The 19,514-nt window shown below is 25.6% G+C and overlaps 1 protein-coding gene across 1 annotated transcript; it reads right to left on the reverse strand.

Annotated features, from left to right (window-relative positions):
* Positions 1–6,709: 6,709 nt before the first annotated feature.
* On the reverse strand, positions 6,710–18,400 carry LOC145836202 (uncharacterized). The gene is made up of 9 exons (XM_082944019.1): positions 18,326–18,400; positions 17,729–17,785; positions 17,526–17,624; positions 16,968–17,021; positions 15,387–15,482; positions 12,053–12,181; positions 11,750–11,807; positions 7,687–7,906; positions 6,710–7,094 (listed from the first exon to the last, which is right to left on the reverse strand). The coding sequence occupies exons 2-8, from the start codon at positions 17,750–17,752 to the stop codon at positions 7,695–7,697; spliced, it is 672 nt and encodes a 223-aa protein (XP_082800145.1). The 5' UTR covers positions 17,753–17,785; positions 18,326–18,400; the 3' UTR covers positions 6,710–7,094; positions 7,687–7,694.
* Between the last annotated feature and the right edge of the window lie 1,114 nt (positions 18,401–19,514).

Consider the following 19,514-nt stretch of genomic DNA (forward strand, 5'->3'; position numbering starts at 1 on the left):
AGAATATGGGTTTAGAAAAAATAGTACGACTGAGTTAGCAGTAAATCAGATTGTTGAGGAACTAATTAAGGCTGGTGAAAAAAAAAAGGTAAATTGTTCTTTTTTTTTGGATCTTGCTAAAGCTTTTAACACTGTTAACCATAAAATTCTTATATCAAAACTTAAATTTTATAATATAAAATGCTCAATGTTAAATTTTATTGAAAGTTATTTAAAAGATAGAAGTCAGTCTACTGTTGTAAATAATGTTGTTTCTGAGCGTGAAATTTTGAATGTTGGGATACCTCAGGGTTCTTGTTTTGGTCCATTGTTGTTTCTTGTATATATAAATGACATATTTTCAGCTACGAATATTAAATTGAGATTGTTTGCAGACGATGCTTGTCTGAGTTATCAACATTGTGATATTGACCATGTTAATGTTGTTATAAATATGGAGTTGAAGAAAATTGATGAATGGCTGTGTAAAAATAGATTGTTTATTAATTATTCACAGACGAAGTTTTTGCTGTTTAATAGAACTGCAAAAAAGAATGAATTCAGTGTTAAGGTAAATGGTTTTGTGATTGAGCAGAGTGAAAATATTTAATACTTAGGTGTGGTATTAGACGATAATTTAAATTGGAAGGCACATTTAAAGTACCTTAAGTCTAAGCTTTCAAGAAGTTGTTTTATGATGTCAAAATTAAGATATTATTTGGATACAAGTACTTTAAAAATGGTGTATTATAGTTTGTTTTATCCTCATATCCTGTATTGTATATATGTTTGGGGTGGTGCTGCTAGTTGTCATTTGAAACCAATTTTTTGTATGCAAAAAAGAATTGTAAGATATGTTTGTCGCGTACCTGCACTGACTCCTACAAATTCATTGTTTTAAAAAACTGGTATACTGAAATTTAATGAGGTGTTTAATTTGCAAGTTTGTAAGTTGATGCTGAATACTTTGAGAGGATTTGAGGTTGACCACAGTTGTTTTACTCCAGTAAGTATGGTTCATACACACTATACAAGACATTCAAAAAATAATAATTTTGTTATTGAAAGACCTAGAACACAACTTGGCCTAAACTCCTTCAAGTATTTGGGCCCTAAGTTGTGGTCTAGTGTTCCAGAAATTTTTAAAAACCTAAAAAAAGATCAGTTTAAATATAGTTACAAAAAATTCTTGTTGAGCAAGTATACTAAGTAGGTTTAGAGTGCTGTGATTGAATATTTTGTGTTGCATGCAGATTTTGATTAATTGCTTTTGGTTGTTATTATTATCTGTTTCTCTTATTATATGTATGGTCAATTTTGTTTGTGTCTACTCTGATCATGATTGGCTGATTTTGGTCTGTTGATGGGGAAATATATATATGGTTGTGCGTGATTGTTTTTTTTGCTACTATCCAGTTTTTATTATATTTTTGTTATATTTATTTGTTAGCTGTATATATTAATTATTATTGCATAAATATATTTTTTTTCTTCTTACTTTTATTAGACTAAAATTAATTCTACCAATGCAAGTTTCAGAAACTACATTTTTCTTAATAGTTTTTATTTAATTTTTATTTATTTATTTTTATTTTTTTTCTAATTTAGCTTAATTTTTAGATTTTTTTTCTGAGTACTATTTCAGTAAATTAGTTAATTATCAAGCTTTAAGATAGTTATTTAATGCTAATGTATTCATTATAATACTAGTTTTGTGCATTTGCTCAACAGCTGATTGTGAGTTCACTTTGGTGGCCGTGATCACATAATTGGATTGTTGGTGTGATTTTTTTGTTGTAGCGTGGGTGAACTTTCACTTGGGGATTTGAGCTTCATGATTTTCCCACACTTTGTGGTTTTTAGTGTTGAGATTTTAGCCTTGTAAGTGTTCTCCAAATGGTGTGTCAAAGGGCTTTTTTATTTGTTTAAAAGATAGTTTTTTGTTTATTTTATTTTTGGATAGTTAAATATTAATGGGGCAGGTAAAATTACATATGATGTAACACACTCACTTTTCCCCAGAAAACGTTTATCGATGCAAGGGGTAGAGTTTGAGACTGATGTTTTTTTACCATAAAAAAAAAAAGAAAAAAAAAAACAACAAAAAAATATGCTCAAAATATTTGGTCCTAGGAACTGGTGCACAAAAAAACCTTTTGGTTATTGAGTTGCACACCACGGATACCTTTTAAAGTCTTGTCCAGGACCCTAATATTAAAACCCTAATATACAGTAAACTGCACCTTGAGTATGCAAGTTGAACACATCTGAAAAAGCATTTAATGCTACAAACTAAAATTAAATTAAGCCAAGCATTTTAAAAGTTGCTAAGTTTAGGCATGATCAATATAAAAAATCCCCTAATACAAAAACAAATATTTGTTGAGCAAAGCACCCTTTTCGACGAATAAAGAAGTTTTTAACTGATTCCTCACTGATTTCGACGGTAACAGTTTGTCCTATAAGTTTTAAATTAACTAAAACAAACTAAACTTGTATAAACAGCATAGTCGAAAATCTGTGTAAACAAAAATGCAAAAAATAAAATTGGTGCACCCAAAGATCTAATTATATTAAGTGCCGCTAGTGGTGTCACTACGTAAACACTTTTACTAATGCACTTCTCCTTTACATTAATAACTCAGTTTATATTTTCATGCAAACCTTTTTTCAACTAATTCTGAAATTTATCATTTGATCCTGTTTTTAATGAATTTTTCTATTTGGTTTACCTTGTTCGAACATTGAATTTTTACTTTTTTGGCTTTGTCTTACATACTTATTAATTAAAAACATCTCTGCAATCACTACAAAATCCCCAGTACAGTACTTTTAAAATTTTTGATTTAATATTAATTTGTCACTTAAACTAGATTAATATTATATTAAAAATTGGATTTTTTTTTGTAGTCTAAAAATTTCGTGCACCCCTAAATGAGTTTCGTGTACCCTTAAAGTTTCGTGCACCCCAAAATAAGTTTCGTGCACACTAGTGTGCACCAGTGTACACCTTGACGACCACTAATTTAGCAATTAAGTACATTAACAAGTAAAATGAAACTTTTAATAGCATAACTAAAAGCTGGTAGAGCTTAAATTTTATTTGATTATCTAAAAACGTTTTTTTTTTGGAGATAAAAACTTATTTTACAACTTATTTTTTGTTAACTTAAAGTATTTCGATCTCCACTCGTCAAAAGATAATATAAATAACTAAATATATATCTGTAAAACAGTTAACTTAATAAAGTTGTAAGGTTATGCGTCATAATAGATAAATAAAATTGTATGTAGAATGCAATGCTTATATAAAGTAATTTTCAAACTATTAAAGAAAAAACTTAAAACACAAAACTAAAATTTCAGACACTAAACAAACTAAAAAATTAAGACACTTTCTAAATAAAAAAATTCTTATAAGTTTACGTTGATACCAGCTTTAAAAAGGTTTTATATGGCGTAAAAATTTAAAAAAATATATTAAAAAGATTTAAAGTATAAAGGTAAAGTACTAGAAATTAAAAGCATTAATAGCAATTTTATTTCGAGCTAACATACTTATTTAAACTTTCTTCAAAAAAAAAATTAAACAACAAAAACGAAACTTAGTAAGAAAAGTTACAATAATTAAAAAAATTTAGAATTATAAACAAATTTTTGTTTGTATAAACTTGGCTTATTAGTTTATATAAATAAAAATTATCAAACACTTAAATGATACATATTACGTCCTTCACAAACAATGGAAAACATATTATAGTTATAGTTGTTTGAGCATTGTGACTAATTTAACAAATAGTCAACTATTGTCGATCGACTTTTTTTTGGCTTGTTTGTCGCCAATTTCTTAAGGCGTTGGTAACATGCTGGTGCCTTCTTATGTAAAATCGTATTGTAAATAAGTTCAAAGATGTCATGGTATAGTACTAAAGTAAAACAAAAACTAAATTAATAAGTTCAGTAAAACACTAATCAAGGAGCACATTCTTCTAAAAACAAGACAGTTAGGTTTCAACTTTGCAGCTGAAGTTTAACTAATTAAATTTTATTTATCAAACAATAACAAAAAGTTGTAAAACTAATAGCTGCTTTTAATATCCAAAAAAAAACTTAAACAGCGTTAAATTACTTAAGAACATAAATACTAACAATACGTTTTATTGGGAATTAAGCTTCAAATTTTAATTTTTAAAACAGAAAACAATGTTAACGTATACTTAATTTGCAATCGGCATAAACCGTTTTTCATTAAACTACTAGCTCAATATTACTTAAGTTTTTTTTTTCATATAACCTTTACCAAAAAAAAAATCTTTCTGAAAAGCTTTTATGCCATCTTTACCAAAATTTTTTCCCTTTTAAATGTTGGTAAGTTGAAAAATTGTTTTTATCAGTTTGTATTTAAACACTAAAGAAGTTAATTTTACATTGAAAATGTGTAGTGCAGACTAAAAGAACACTTTTTCTAGAAAACTTATGCAATTTGTTTTTTTTTATTCAGCTTAAAATCTTTTAAAGCTAAACTACAAATGTTAATCAGAAAAATTACTTAAGACAGATGTATAGTGCTCAAAATCTTTCAAATTCCGTTCCTAAGTGGCAGATTAATTAAATAGAACCTTAGGAGGATAAAGAACAATAAAACTATTTCAATTCCAATTTAAAATTTAAGTTGATATAGAAATAAATATCAATGAAAACTTAAGGTATTCCGTACATGAAACCTAATAGCTTCTTGAATGTTCTACCTTGGTTAAAACAAAATGTAAATGTTTCTAAGCGCAGATAATTTGTACTTAAATATTTGAGCAGAGATTACAGTTGTTTGGTTGTAAAGCAACCACTGAAAAATTTCTTACTTAAACCAGTGATCAACGACAAAGTAAAATTGTTGGCGTGCTAATTTTACTTCAAGCTTTTGGTCCTGGACAAGACGATAAAAGGTGTCCGTGTGCGACTCGATAACCAAAAGGTATTTCGTGCATCAGGTCCTGTAACCAAATGTTTGAGCTCCTTTTTGTTTTTGGTTCAGTGAACTATAAATGTTTACAAATATGCTCTTTTTAAAGGTGCCTACTTCTAGCATGTTTCATTACAAGTTGGCTTCTGCGTGCTTTTATTCGTATGATACTGTGGCTAGCGAAGATTTTAATCTGTAAGACTAAGCAATTCCTCATAAAAAGCTAAGGACTTCGACTTTTATTATAATCTACCTTTTTGCGTACAATAGTAGCAGAAGTTTTTACTTTAAATTATTTGCTTTTTTATACATTGAAGTAAAAGACTCTAAAATAAAAATATTGTTATTTAAAAAAGATTACATTATGTACTTATGTTCATTGTTTTTAAAAAGAATATATAAGACTTTGAATATTTTTAAGTATTATATACTCTTAGGACAAACTAGGCTAAAGGGATTTTTTTACAAAATTTTATATAAAACCTTCAAGTACAAAAATTTGTCACTTTTTTAAACACATATATTTAAAACTTTCTCAATAGTTCAATAGTCAAAAGTTCTCGATACAAACGTGTGGGCTAAAAATTCTTCAACTTAATTCTATCAAGATTTAAATATTTAATAAAAAATCTACCTAATATTTTTAAGCTAGCGATCTCAAGTTTTCATGAAACATTCCTTAGGTAGTTAAAAAAATTTAAAACGTAAGAACTTTAAAAGTAGTGAAGAGATATTTTTTTGAAAGTATAAAAATGCTTCACTTAGTAGATTAAAAAATTAATGTTGGACAAAAAATCTAAAGAAAGTTAGTTATAAAAGGAGGTTAAAATATTATTTACGCCTAGTCGGTTTGCACCTTTTATAAGTAGCTTTTTGAGCTCACTTACTATTTCACTTATAAATCTTGAAAGTTAATATAATTTTTGTTAAGCGGTCAAAAGGGTCTGATAAGTTAAACTCTACGGAATAAAATCAAATTAAAAAAAAAAATTAAAAGTTGAAAATTAGCTGAATACAGGAAATTTATTCTTAACACTTTAATGGAAATGCATACACGTTTATATAATGTCAAAATAACATCCAATTTATTTTTAAAACCAAAAGCACTTTAAAAATTAACAATCTTAGTAGAAAAAGAAAACATTATGATTACAACTATGATGAAAAAATCCAAGTTCAAAACTATAACCAACCTTTTAATTCTTTATAACTGCAAAAAATTTTTAAACTTATGTAATCATTTTAAGTTTAAACAAAAACTAAAAAATTAAAATTAGTAAAGGTTTTAACACGTTACTTTCTATAAAATCTACTTATAATAATATAAATATAAAATCTATAAAATACTACTTCATGATTAAAAACACTTAAAACAAAGCGGAATAAAAAACTAAAATATTTATTTAAACTGAAAAAGTAGAGTTTTAATGTTTCATAAAAGTTTTTTAATTATCTGAAGTTCAGCAGTTAAAAGAAAAAAAACTTGAAAAAAATATATTCTGCAAAAATATGCATCTCCACTAAATTCTAATCTACATTTACAACACAAATGAGCACATAAAAACAATAAATGAATTTTGGTTAAAAATACAAACAATCAACAATATTTTAACATGTATAAAGTCTAACTTTATGTCAATGGTTATGTATCGTAAATTTCAAAAATAAACACTATACATAAACAGATTTTTTTCAAGTATTTTAGTTTTTACTAACACAATTTATACCTCATTAGGATTAAAGTAAAACACTTAGTACAAAGGTTTTATTATGTAATAAGTTTAACTCTTTGTCAATGGTTATATATCATAAGTGTCAAAAAAAAAAAACACTACATGTAAAAAGTTTTTATTGAACTTTTTTTTTAGACAGACACAATACACATTAAGGTAAAAAATATTAGTACACAACTGTGAAGACACCTGGGGAAAAGCAGCAAGTAGACGAGATTACAGAAAAAGTAACAAGTTCAAATATGATGTTATGTTGTACAGAAAGAAGCAGGAAAAACTAGCTTAAAGAAACATAATGCAAAAAATCTTGATCCGCAAATATTTTTCAAGCATATTTCATACCGAAGAAAAGTGATACCAATATGCATATTTCAAGTTGATATTCCAACAAATGGTGAATTCTAAAGGGTTTAGTGACGGTTCTGTTAAATATAGTTTACAACTTTGATAAATCTTCTTATAATTTATATAATTTATTTTCTAAATACTTTATTACATTGTTCAGCTATTTTCAATATCAACATTTGTACAATTTCAGAGATGATAAACAATTGAAAATTTCAGCAGCAAATTTTTACTAATTTTAATATACTCTTGTATACAACAATTTTATTAATTTTTTTAAATGACCTATATACAGAAGCTATTTTTAATTTTTAATAAACGACCCCATTGCATTAAAAAAATAACACGATCAAAAAACATCATAAAATAAAGAACTGCCCCCCATAAAAATTTCTTGAAACCATTTTAATTTTACACGATGTGTTTCCGTATTAAACAAATTTTCTGCTAAAAACTGATCGATTATTTGGAATTTTATACATTTTACGCTGGGTTGATTTCAAAAATTCAAAAGTAGCCTCTGTAAGAGCCATTCTCAATAACCTAAAATTTTGCACATGGTGTTTTTATGATGTTTTCTGTATATAATTCTTTTTTAGCTGAAAAATTAAAGGTCGCATTTCGTATTAGCACCCGAAACTTATTAAACAAAATTAAAATAAAATGAACCTTTCAATCTATTTGGTTGTAGTTTTGAAAATGTCTTCGTATTTTGGCGGAGGCGTTTCAAGATCTGCAAAACGCGGCAGAGGCTCTTCTGCGACTGGTGGAACTAAACTGTTCTCAACGCTGATTGGCTGAGCCGATGGTGCCAGATGAATGAAATCATTGTCGCCTAGCAACTGGTCGTCGGTGACAAAATCGCTCAAGCTGTTTGAGGAGGCTTCAACTGTTGAAATATAACAAATCTAAATAAAAAAAGGACTAAATAGAAAGTTTTTCGCATAGTTTACGTTTATATAATTGTTAGTTCTAATAATTAATACAATTTATTTAGGCATACATTCCACAGGAACTTGTTACAATCATAACAATGTTTGCAGGAAAGAACTAAAAGTGGTTAAACTTTTTTCAACTTGAATATAAATATCATTTAAATACTATTTTGTTTTCCAAACTAAAAAAGCATTGGTGTAACTTTTTTGTTAGAACTGTAACTTGCATCTTACACTAGCAAAAAGAGGCAATAGCTCAGCATTTTTGCGCGGGAAAGAGACAAACTTGAAGAAAGTCAATTATTTTATTATTTATAATTATAATATGGTGGCAGAATCTACAGTTTTCCATGTTATAATTTTTTTTAAGAAATTTACACCCGTCCTGGGAGAAAAAACTCACAAAAATTATTTATTAAAGATAAAGATTTCCAGATATGATACTTGATAAAATTTTTCAATAAAAGATAAGAAGGAATAAATCAGTTAAAATACGAGCAGTATCGCCAAAAATGATCTCAAACTTTTCTCTAGGTCATCAAAGGTGTTGGTTTTTAAAGACATCTCTTCTAAGCGAACGAGCTAAATCCAAAAAAATCAGTATGCCTTGGTTTATAATTTCAGATAAATATTAAGAATCGCTATCAAAAAGATTCATAATATCAAAAAAAAAGTTTAATTTTATCATAGTCTTTTATTTTAAACTTAATTATAATTTTTATTATTTTAATATGTGTTTAGTACTTTTAACTAATAACAGGGTTCGTGCGCGAAATTTTTTCATTCAGCCTGACTGAGACCAATTTAGCCTGGCATTTTTTCAAAGTAAGGAAAATTTTCTTTAAAAGTCATTTTAGGTATTAGGGGATCTTGATTAGTACTATTGTAGTCTCGGACTTCAACCAGCTTCGTCTCATTAATATCTTAAGTTTTAAAAATCTACAAAAGGCAACTCATAGCTTAGTTACAACTCAATAAAATAAGACTTAATTGTGAAAAAGGTGATTTACCCCCTTATGCCCTTAACATAACAAGTTCAGTGATAAGTTTTAAAATAAGTGTTATATCTAATATTTTACTGGTGTGAAAATTTTAAATATATTACTAAAGACAATTTTTCAATTTAATTAAGCACAAAGTAAAAACATTATAACCAGAAGATTTATATTGAAACGACGTGCATTGTCGTGTTTTATTAAAACTTAAAATGAAGCGCTTACACGAGTATTAAAATTCAAACAAACAGCTAAGTTGTTTAACTAAACTTTAATGTTTAAACTGTATTTATATAATCAATTTTCATAATTATGATGTATATAATATACTAAAAACAAAATAATGAAGATTCTTGAAAAATGTTTACAGATTCAACAAAAGGTTTTCAGCATTTATTTTTACAAATACTGACAGATTTTGTCTTTAATACTAAATCTTTATTTGAAAATAAATTTACATCTCAATTTGATCTTGAAAAGATTTCTCAATTTTTTTTAATCAAAAATTTTCAAGCATTTGAACTGAGAAAAACTGAGCTTCTCAAACTTTAAAATAAAAAACTGATAAAGTCTGACTCAGCCTGTTTTAGCCAGACACGCACGAACCCTGTAATACATAAATTTAAAATTAGTAAAAGATTATATAAATGACTCTGTAGTTCTCAACTTAAAAACATTTTTATCTTAACCATGTGAATGCATTTTTTAAACTTGATAAACTTGTGCTTTCTAATGTACAATAAATTAAGAACAAAACATTTACAATTTACATATCATTTTCTAGTTGTTCTAACAAACAAATTTTTAGTTAGCATTTGTGGACTAAAGTTATAAGAAATTATCATAAAAATATTTCAAAATAAAACAGTATATTATGAAAAGTTTACTAAACTAAACTTTTTGATTTAGAAATTTTAGCTTGCTTTGTTGAAAAATTTTAATTTAAATTTTAAAACAACACCAAAGCTCCTAAGGTCAACATAAAAAATTAGCTCAATAAAAAATCTATATTTAATTTTAATGAAAGCTTAATGGTTTGCATGATAAAAGTATTTCTATGCATGCCTTGTATTTTACATGTTTACTTTCTTTTAATGCAGCTACCAGATAATTTTTCTACTCAACAAAGTTTTTAGTATATTTTGTAATAAAAGGCTGGTATTTCAACAGACTTTGTTAGGGAAAATGCAAACTGAAAAAATAAAAAGTAACATAACAAAATTTTGCCTTATAAACAGCAATCTTTAATATTTACTAATTTCTTTAAAATAATTTTTGTAGTTTTAAGAAAAAATTGAGATTTCTAACAAACTTAATCGTTTTTTTTTAAGTTGAACGTGTAAGTGTTTAAAAAAATTAAAAAAAAATTATAAACAGTTTGAACAAACACAATCTAAAAAACAGTTTATATGACTTTAATAAGCTTTTTAATTTCAAATAAAACTTTTAATTAAAGATTGTGTTCTATAATTCAATGTATAATATTTGTGAGAAAGTTGAACATATGTTAACAATTTAAATACAAAATTCAAAGTTTTTATAGTTATTACTAAATATTACATATAAGAACTAATGCTTTTCTTTTATCTTGTAAAAAAAGCCTTGACTTTTCGAACAAAACACAGGGTCCCCAATTAATGAGAAATTTTTCCAGGTTTTTGAAAGTAAAAGTTGATGAGTCTATTTTTGGTATAAAATTAAGTTTAAGGTAAAAAACTGTCTTAAATAGTATGAAAACATTAAAAAGAATCTATAAAACCACTTGAAATGTGTTTGTAAATAAAATAAATACTTATGATGAAAACAAAATTTATCTATGTGATAGATTTTTGTGTAAAATCGGAATTTCACTACTTAACATGTAAAGTTTGTTTAAAATTTTTGATTTATTTTTCAAAATTTGTTAATTTCAACGTTTTCTAGATTTCTTAGCCTAAATTGTCAAATTCAAGGTTTTTTAGCAGTGCTGAAAACTTTTCTTTGGGGTTCTAAGTTCTTGAAGCAATACTATTTATGATAGAAAAAATTGTACTTTTTTTGGATAGGTTAGGGTGCTAACAAAAACTGCGGCCTTTTAGTTTTCAACTCTTTTTTTAACATTTGTAAATATCACAAAAGCTTTATGTGCAAAATGTTATTTAATTTTAACCAACTTTTGCATAAGCACCATCCGATTATTTGAATATACCACATGCAAACTGTATGGGACCAAAAAATGCAATCTTGCATTTTTCAACTATTTTTTTAAATGTGGAATTATCATAACATATTGTGCGCAATTCAAGACAAACTTAAGAAGGTGTCATGGAGAAACTTCTTGATTAAATGTAATTATCTCTTTTTGAAAATTTTTTTTTTTCAATTTCATTTTTTCTTTCAAAAAATCAAGAAATCAAAAAGCAATAGTTTGTAATAATTGCCATGTGTAAAACAATTTCTAGCTGAAAACTGTAAGTTTGCCTTTTTAAAAGTACCACACAGCATTTGAGTGGTTTTCAAAAAATCGAACATTGCCTGAATTTTTCTTCGAACTATCTGAAGTTTTGCACAGGTTGTTTTGGTGATATCTGCCAAATGTAAAAACAATGAACTGGAAACTCAAATGTTGCCATTTTAATAGACAGCTTAACCTGCAATGCATACTGATTACATATTTTCGTACCATTACTAAAGTGAATAGATAAACTGTTTTGGATAAAATTTGAAAATTACAAATAAGGTTTTTAACTATTACTTAATTCTGATAATAAAAAATAAAAAAACCTTTAAAAAATTAATTAGGTAAAATAAAAGCTTAATTACCGTCTATATCTTGTTCTATACCATTGGTTGGTGCTCTATTTTCAGAATTGTTTTTATCCTAAGAATATTGAAGTATTAGATAGAGTAATTAAATAGCTACATTTTATACAAATGCATTTTTCTAATAAAAACTTTTTGAACAAAAATGATTTAACTTAATCAAAATACTTGAATTTTAACACTCTTTATTTTTTTTTTTATAAAACATAATCATTAATCCAAAATTATATTTTCAACACAAAATTTTTTAGTTAAATTTCGTTTATAAGCAACTATATTTATTAATATTTTAGTAAAGCTAACTTTATTTCCAAATTCAGCTATAAGTTTACAGATCCATAGTGCAATTAAAATGAAATTTATTATGGAACCTATGGCCAAATAGCAATGATTTTCTCTTGTTTTTATTTCATCTTCACTTAACACTCTATGCTAGAAGTGAAAAATTTATTAATTTAAAACAAAAATAAGAAGAAAATAAAAAGATTTTGAAAGGTTTTTATATCTGTAAGCTTTTAAAAATATTCTTGTTTTGGTTGAACTTAAATAGTTTTATATATACAGGGTTGCCAAATGTTTTTTGGCAAATTTTCTCTAGGTTTTCGAAATTTTTTCCAGAATTTTATAAGTACACATTTTGGGTCTAAATTTAGTTTTAAGTTAAATTTAAGGTTAAAAACTGTTTAAATAGTATAAAAACATTGAAAAGATACTGTAAAGCTACAAATGTGTTTTTAGATAATTTTTTTTTGATGATGACAAAAATCTTCAATCTATATGATAGATTTTTTGTGTCTAATCGAAATTTTACTACTGAACATGATAAAATAGTTATAAGTAGTCAAAATTTCTCAAATTTAAGGTTTTTTTCAGGTTTTTTGGCAACCCTGTATATAAAAAAATACTTATAAAACTAATTTAAACAAAACGAAATTTATTTATATATACTTATACAGGTTTGGGAAATGTTTCCAGAACCATTTCAATATTTCAAATTCTATTAACCTATTGAAGACTTATGTTTCAAGATTTATTGGTAATATACTAACGGTCTTGTTAAAGTTTATTTAATGTCAATTATATTATTTTTTCGTTATTTTAATAAAAATTTTCTGTTTAAATGATTAAGAGTTAAAGCTACTATTGGACTTTATTGCATGGGGAAGCCAATGTTAAATATAATAAAGCAACTATAGTAATGTGTTTATGATGCAATGAAAAGTTAAAAAGATTAAGGCAACAACGAATATTGTGATTAAAGTGAACACCTATGTTCAACTAGTTGTGGTAAAGCTAGTTGTACAAAAGCAACATCAATGCTATTTAAGAGAGGGTAAGAATGCTGTTATAATGATTAAGAATGATACCATTATTCGACTTTATTGCAAGGGGATGCTAATATCGAATACAATACAGTAACCAAAATCCACAGTTTATGATACGATGAGAATGTTAAAAAAAAAATATTTCCTTGCTCATATTGCACCATATTAGTATTTAAGAGATTGCAGGGAGGGACCCAAAACACTCTATTATAAAAATTGTTTGGATATTAAAACAGACCCAAAATTAATGAGGGTAGTTGTAAAAATGAGATGCTAAGCTTACTTCCTTGTCACTCAAGGAAAAATTATTTAATTGAATTAACAAAGAGCTGGTCTTCTTTAGAATTCGCTAAAATATTTTATTTTTAGATGAGAAAAATTATTGATTGTGAAGGCAATGTTCAATTCAAAAAAACAATAGAGTGCTTGCCTGAGACTTTTCCTTGGCTTCCTCAAGAAATTTCAATTGATTATTACCTTTACTAACCAACACTGTGTCACTGGGCTCCACTTTGAAATGTTAAAATCACCTCTGATTTTTGTGACGAAAATTTTTGACAATAATTAACACAAATGTGCACATTAACGGCATTATGACCCCTACCTTAAATGGTATGAAAAAGCTACTTAAAAGTGAACATTTTACCTTACATCATAACAGTTCTTTTCGATTTCCCACTACACCTCCAGAAAATCAAAGATTAACAGAGACAGTTTCCAGAAGGAATGTGGCCTTTTTGTTGTGTGATTTCGACCATATGGACTTAAATGTCTGTACCATATTAAAACCTGAGGTTCATCACACAACTGTGGAAAAGGTCAAAAGTTTAAGCCAAAAAACCACAGAATAAGTTGCATGAAGCAGTTGAAAGTGTAAAAAGACGAATTGCTGAATTCTAGCTAAAAATAGCTTTTAAAAACTGATTGTTTTCTATTTTGTGAGCATTTGAAATAAAATATAAAGCATGCAGCTTTTGTAATTCTAAATAAATTTTGAAAAAAAATGGTATTAAACATTTTCTTCACTCTAAAAAATGTGGATTTAACAGAATGTTTAATGTAGAGTTTTAATATCATTATCCTACATTTTATAAGTTGTGAACAAATAATTTTTTAGCTACATTTTATCACCAAAAACATAAAAATGTCTGGAAAAACAAGAGTTTTTTTGTATTAGTTTGAAGGATTTTTTTTTATTTTTACAAAAACTTATCAATATCTCAGTATACCAACAGCTCATGGCAATAAATAGATGGGTTTTTTTATTTAAGTTGGCCTCATTTTGAAGATCTTTATCTTAGGCAGCAGCTTTTTTGACCATTAAAAGCCAAAAAATTATTTTTGAGATATAAGGGTACATAGTTAAAGAGCTCAATAGTTTTGTTATGAAAGGGCCAGATTATAAAAACTAATGAGAAATATACTTCATTAAACCTTTTTTCTCCTGCAGTTTTCCAGCAATTGCTTTTACTAAATTTTAACTACTAATAATAGCACTAGTGATGTAGGACATTTTTAGTTCTTAATATGATTAAACTTTAACCTTGAAAAAACAAAAAATAAAAAACTGTTGGTCATCAATTTTTGTTCGATATTTTTTATAACTAGTACAATACAAATTTTTATTAAGAGGTAAGGAATACTTCCTAAAAAATTTGGGTTGACTGCTAAAGAAATGAAGAAGAAAATATCTTTTGACAAATTTATGAAAATATGTTTTAAAAAGGTTGGAAGAAGTTAAAAAAAGGCCCTCTTCAAAAAGATTCTCTAAATACTATCATTAAAAACGCTTAAGACTTTTTTTTTTGCTCTTCATCATCAAAACCAGAATACCTATTTTAAGTTTCAAATTATGACCTCATGTCACCCCGTAGCCCCTTTACTGCTCATGGCCCCCAAATTTATGTATTGGCCCCAAAAAGGGAACAACTTGGCTTACTTTGGGAAACCTTACTGTAGATTATACTTTTTAAATAAATTTACTATATCAAAAATATTTATATATTTTATAAAACTTTGATTAAAGCTTATAAAATGTGTATTAAATTTTTTCATTTGTTAAATCAAGACAAATTTACTTCATCCTGGAATTTTAAGTAAATCTTAAATAAAAAATCAAAATAACATACTAACTTTTTCAAATTCAAAATAAAATTAAAATATTCTTTGACATAAAAAACTTGATAAAAATATAATTAAAAACTTTAAAACACTAATATATCATTTACATAATGAAAAATTACTTGAAAAGTTTAAATTGACAGTCATACAAAAGAAAAATAATAGGTTGGTACAATGCCAAACAAACTAACATGTGTAAGATTGTCATAGTAATACTTCATGTGTAAGTTTCTAAGTGCTAGAACGATTGAGCAAATGGCACCTCCGACTTGAATTAAAATCATCAACTGTTTTGTAATAATTAAATAAAAATCATATGTTTTGCGTACATACATTAGTTATACCTAAAAAGTTCTAAGGTTTCAATGATACACACAACATTGTTTTAATTCTTAGTTTTTAATTTAATCTGAAATTTTGTTTTTGTGATCAAATTCATTTGAAAAACATGTTGTGATAAAATTTTATCTATCTAACATTAATTAAAAAGGTTTAATTAAGTCTGGTAAGGAGTTTTTCTTAATTATTTTAAATTCTTCAAAATCCACAAAAACAATTTAATTGTTCAAAGTAGAGGAAAAAATTAATAAAATTTTTGTATAGCTGATAAATTTTTTAAAATGACTCTTATTGGTAAACATATTTGATGGTAGGTGTCAAACAAGTACAAAGGGAAATTTTTGCACAAAGGGTAATTTCTGCATAATTATTTTTTCACAAGAGGTCACTTTTGCACTAAGACACTTTTCATGGGTTTATTTCTTTAAACTTTTTTATTAACTTTTTTTTTACTATCACAGTTACCCTTAAACATTATCCTGGTTGGTAACTATATTTTTTCTTCTTTTTTGAGATGCTACTAATCTATGTTTTACCTTTTTTTATCTTACTTTTATTAATAGTTTCTATTTGGTTTTTTTATTTTTTTATTTTTTTGATCACTGTTACCCCTCCCGACCATTAAATTTGGTCAGTAACTTTTTGTTTTGTTTCTTGTTTATTTATTAACTTAGTTTTGGTTTTCTTGTTTTTCTTATCATTTATATTATATATATTTTTTACCCTCGTGCAAAAAAAACTCTTAATGCAAAAATTTCCCTTTGTGCAAAAATTTCCCTTTGTGCAAAAGTTTCCCTTTGTGCATATTTGATCCTTTGTGGAAAAATGTCTTTGTGCCAATTCGATTCATTATATTATATTTAAGATGTAGTTAAAGAGAATAAAATTATGTTTATAAATTTGCAGGTACAAAAAAGACCAAAATCATTAAAATGTATTTTATATATTTCTTCATTTAAACTTAGAATCTTTGAATTTATTTAAATACTTTTAATAGACAATTTTTTCAAATTTTTTATTATAAATGTAAACTAAGATAATTTAAGAGTTCTATTGCCATTAACTTCATATAAGTATATTTTTACATTTACAAGGTTTTCAGTAAGTTATAAAATATAATCAAATTTACATTTGCGCTAGTAGAAAATTGACTACTTAAGAATTTAGACATTTATTAATTTACTACATTGGAACTCACATAAAAGTCTTCTAATTTTATATTACATACACCTACAAAACTAAATAAACAAAAAATTCTATGTATTTCTAAATATTATCATTTACTTAGCTTTTAAACAGAACTCATTATTACTAATAAATTACATAAGCTTTGGTTTCAACAAAATATTTTTGATAAAAATTAAATTTGTTAAGTATTAAATGTAAATTTTGTTATCATGTTACACTAACAACCATTAAAACAAGCAACTCACCAAATCTTTTTCATACCACAAGGCAACAAAATGACCAAAATAAGCTGCAAAAACCTGTAAAAATTCTTATTATAAAAACTGCAGTGAGTTGTTGAGTTTGTCACTATCATAAATATTTTGAATTTATTAAAAGACTCTAAACACTTTTTTTTATTAAAATATGATAACTTTTTAAATAAAAATTTATGCTCTAACTTATTTTTGAAGTTATTGCACTTTAGACATAGTATACATTTGTTTTTATAGTTACATTATATATTTTTACAACCAATACAAAAAAAAAGATTTATCATAACTTTATAGTTCTAACCATTTCCATGTACTCACTTTTAAAAGAAGTAAGACAATTTATTAACTTTGTTTATAAGATAATATAACTTACTATTTTGACATTGTTCAAAAATTTTGATGTTTAATTCACTAAAACCAGTAATAAAATAAATCAGTGAAATTAGCATTTGGTAAAAGTTAAGATAATAAGTCAAAAAACTTTAAACTTTACAAACAATTAACTAGGCTAATAAAACTGTTTTAATTTTTAAACAACAAGAGACTAACAAATATGCAGCAAAATAATCCATTTGTAACAGACGTTCCTTCACTTGAGTGCACAAATCCATAAATAAAAATATAAAGCGAAGAAAGAAACTGCAGAAACTGACAAAACATATTCAATTAAAAATTAAATAAGTGTTGTAATTTACAAGATTTTTATTTATTTCAAACATTGAATTATTTTATTTTATTAAAAGTAAACTTACAAGAACAACTCCCCAAAAGATCATTGTGAGATTCAGCTACTTGTAGATTTAACTTATCTGTTGATTTATATTTAATTTTTCTATTATGTAACTTACTTGTTTAAAATGTAATCAAATGCCTAAAAATAGACATTATATACAAAACTATCTATTTAAAATTACAAAAATACAGATCAAAAAGGTTTATTTTAATGAAAAACTGATATCTAGTTTTAGTTTTGACATGATCAAGATATATCAACTATAAATTCAATTTGTTTTAATTTAGATTATTTAAGTACTTTAGACTTTGGTTCGTCATAATTCATTTTAGTTCAAATAACACTGTTTTGTTTCACAATTTTATTTTCAAAACTTCTAATGATACAAAAAGTACTCTTGTACTCATTGTCAACTACATATCTTATTAAAAAATCTCTAAAAACAAAACAATTTACAGAGTTAAAGTTTCTAATTCAATGAAAATTACTACTTTGAAACTTAGGGATGCAAAGCTGACAGAAGCATACTAAGGTCAAAAGAAGATATGAACGTTTTTATAAAACTAACACTACATTGCACAACTTTTTAAAAGGTATAAGTGTAGGCTATAACTACCTTTTGGTTGTATTCAACAGAATGCCACACAATTTTTGTTCAATTTTATGATTTTTTTTTAAATTTTAGTTTACTAAAAAAATAACATATATGAATAATATTTTATTAATAACTGATGATCCCTTTTTAGAGTGATTCGAAAATAAAATCTTAAAATACTTGAAGTTGTTTATATTATTCTATTTAATTGTATTAAATTTATAGTGAGTTATAATTCAACAATAAAAAGTTCAACTGAAAAGGAGCAAATAAACATTAGTTAGACAATTTCAAATTGAGATTTTTTATTTAACAGTGTTTCATGCAAACGCAATGATCACAATTTAAAAACTCTATAAAGTAAGACAGACAAAGCTATATATACTTGTATTATATTTTTGTTGTATTTGTATTTTTTAGTTATTTATTTGTTTATCTATTTTGTTTTATTTTTGTACACCATACCCAATAAGTTTTTATTTATATATATATAACTTTTATCTAACTCCCATTATTACTTGAATAATAGCTCTTTAATAATTACTTAATTGGCCATTAAGCATTTTGGAATTTTTTGTTAAGTTAGCAAGCTCATTTAATTTAATCAGTTTTAATAGGAATATAATTAGTGTTGATTAGTAGCATCTAATAGTAGTATATATAGCTTTGTCTGTCTTACTTTATAGAGTGTTTAAATCTGATCATTGCGTTTGAATGAAACACTGTGTTGAATAAAAACTCTCAATCTGAAATTTTCTAATTAATGCTTATTCTCTTTATCAATAAGTTGAGATCTTAAAATTTTATCTTTAAAGATAAAAGCTTTACAAAAACCAATAATGTCATTTAAAATGATAATAACTTATCTACAGAATCCAGGGGATCCTGATTTATTTTTAAATTAAATTTTTGTCAATTCTTAAACCACATCCAGATTAACATGTCTTTAAATTTACTACAGTTTTAATGTAAAATTACATTTTATAGCTATTTTTTTATTTGTTTATTACCCAATAGGAATAACTATATTTAAATTCTATTTGAATTAGACTTTATTATTAACTGAAGATCTCATTTTTGAGTGAAACATTGTTTTGAAGGTAAATTCTTAATATTTTTGAAGCTATTTTACCTAAAATTTATCTTTGATAGAAAATTATTTTTTAGTTGGACTATATAAAAATTTAAACACCAAACTATTCAAAACAAC

This window comes from Thalia democratica, chromosome 5 (assembly GCF_965202585.1).
Source record: "Thalia democratica chromosome 5, ktThaDemo2.hap1.1, whole genome shotgun sequence".
Lineage (NCBI taxonomy): Eukaryota > Metazoa > Chordata > Thaliacea > Salpida > Salpidae > Thalia > Thalia democratica.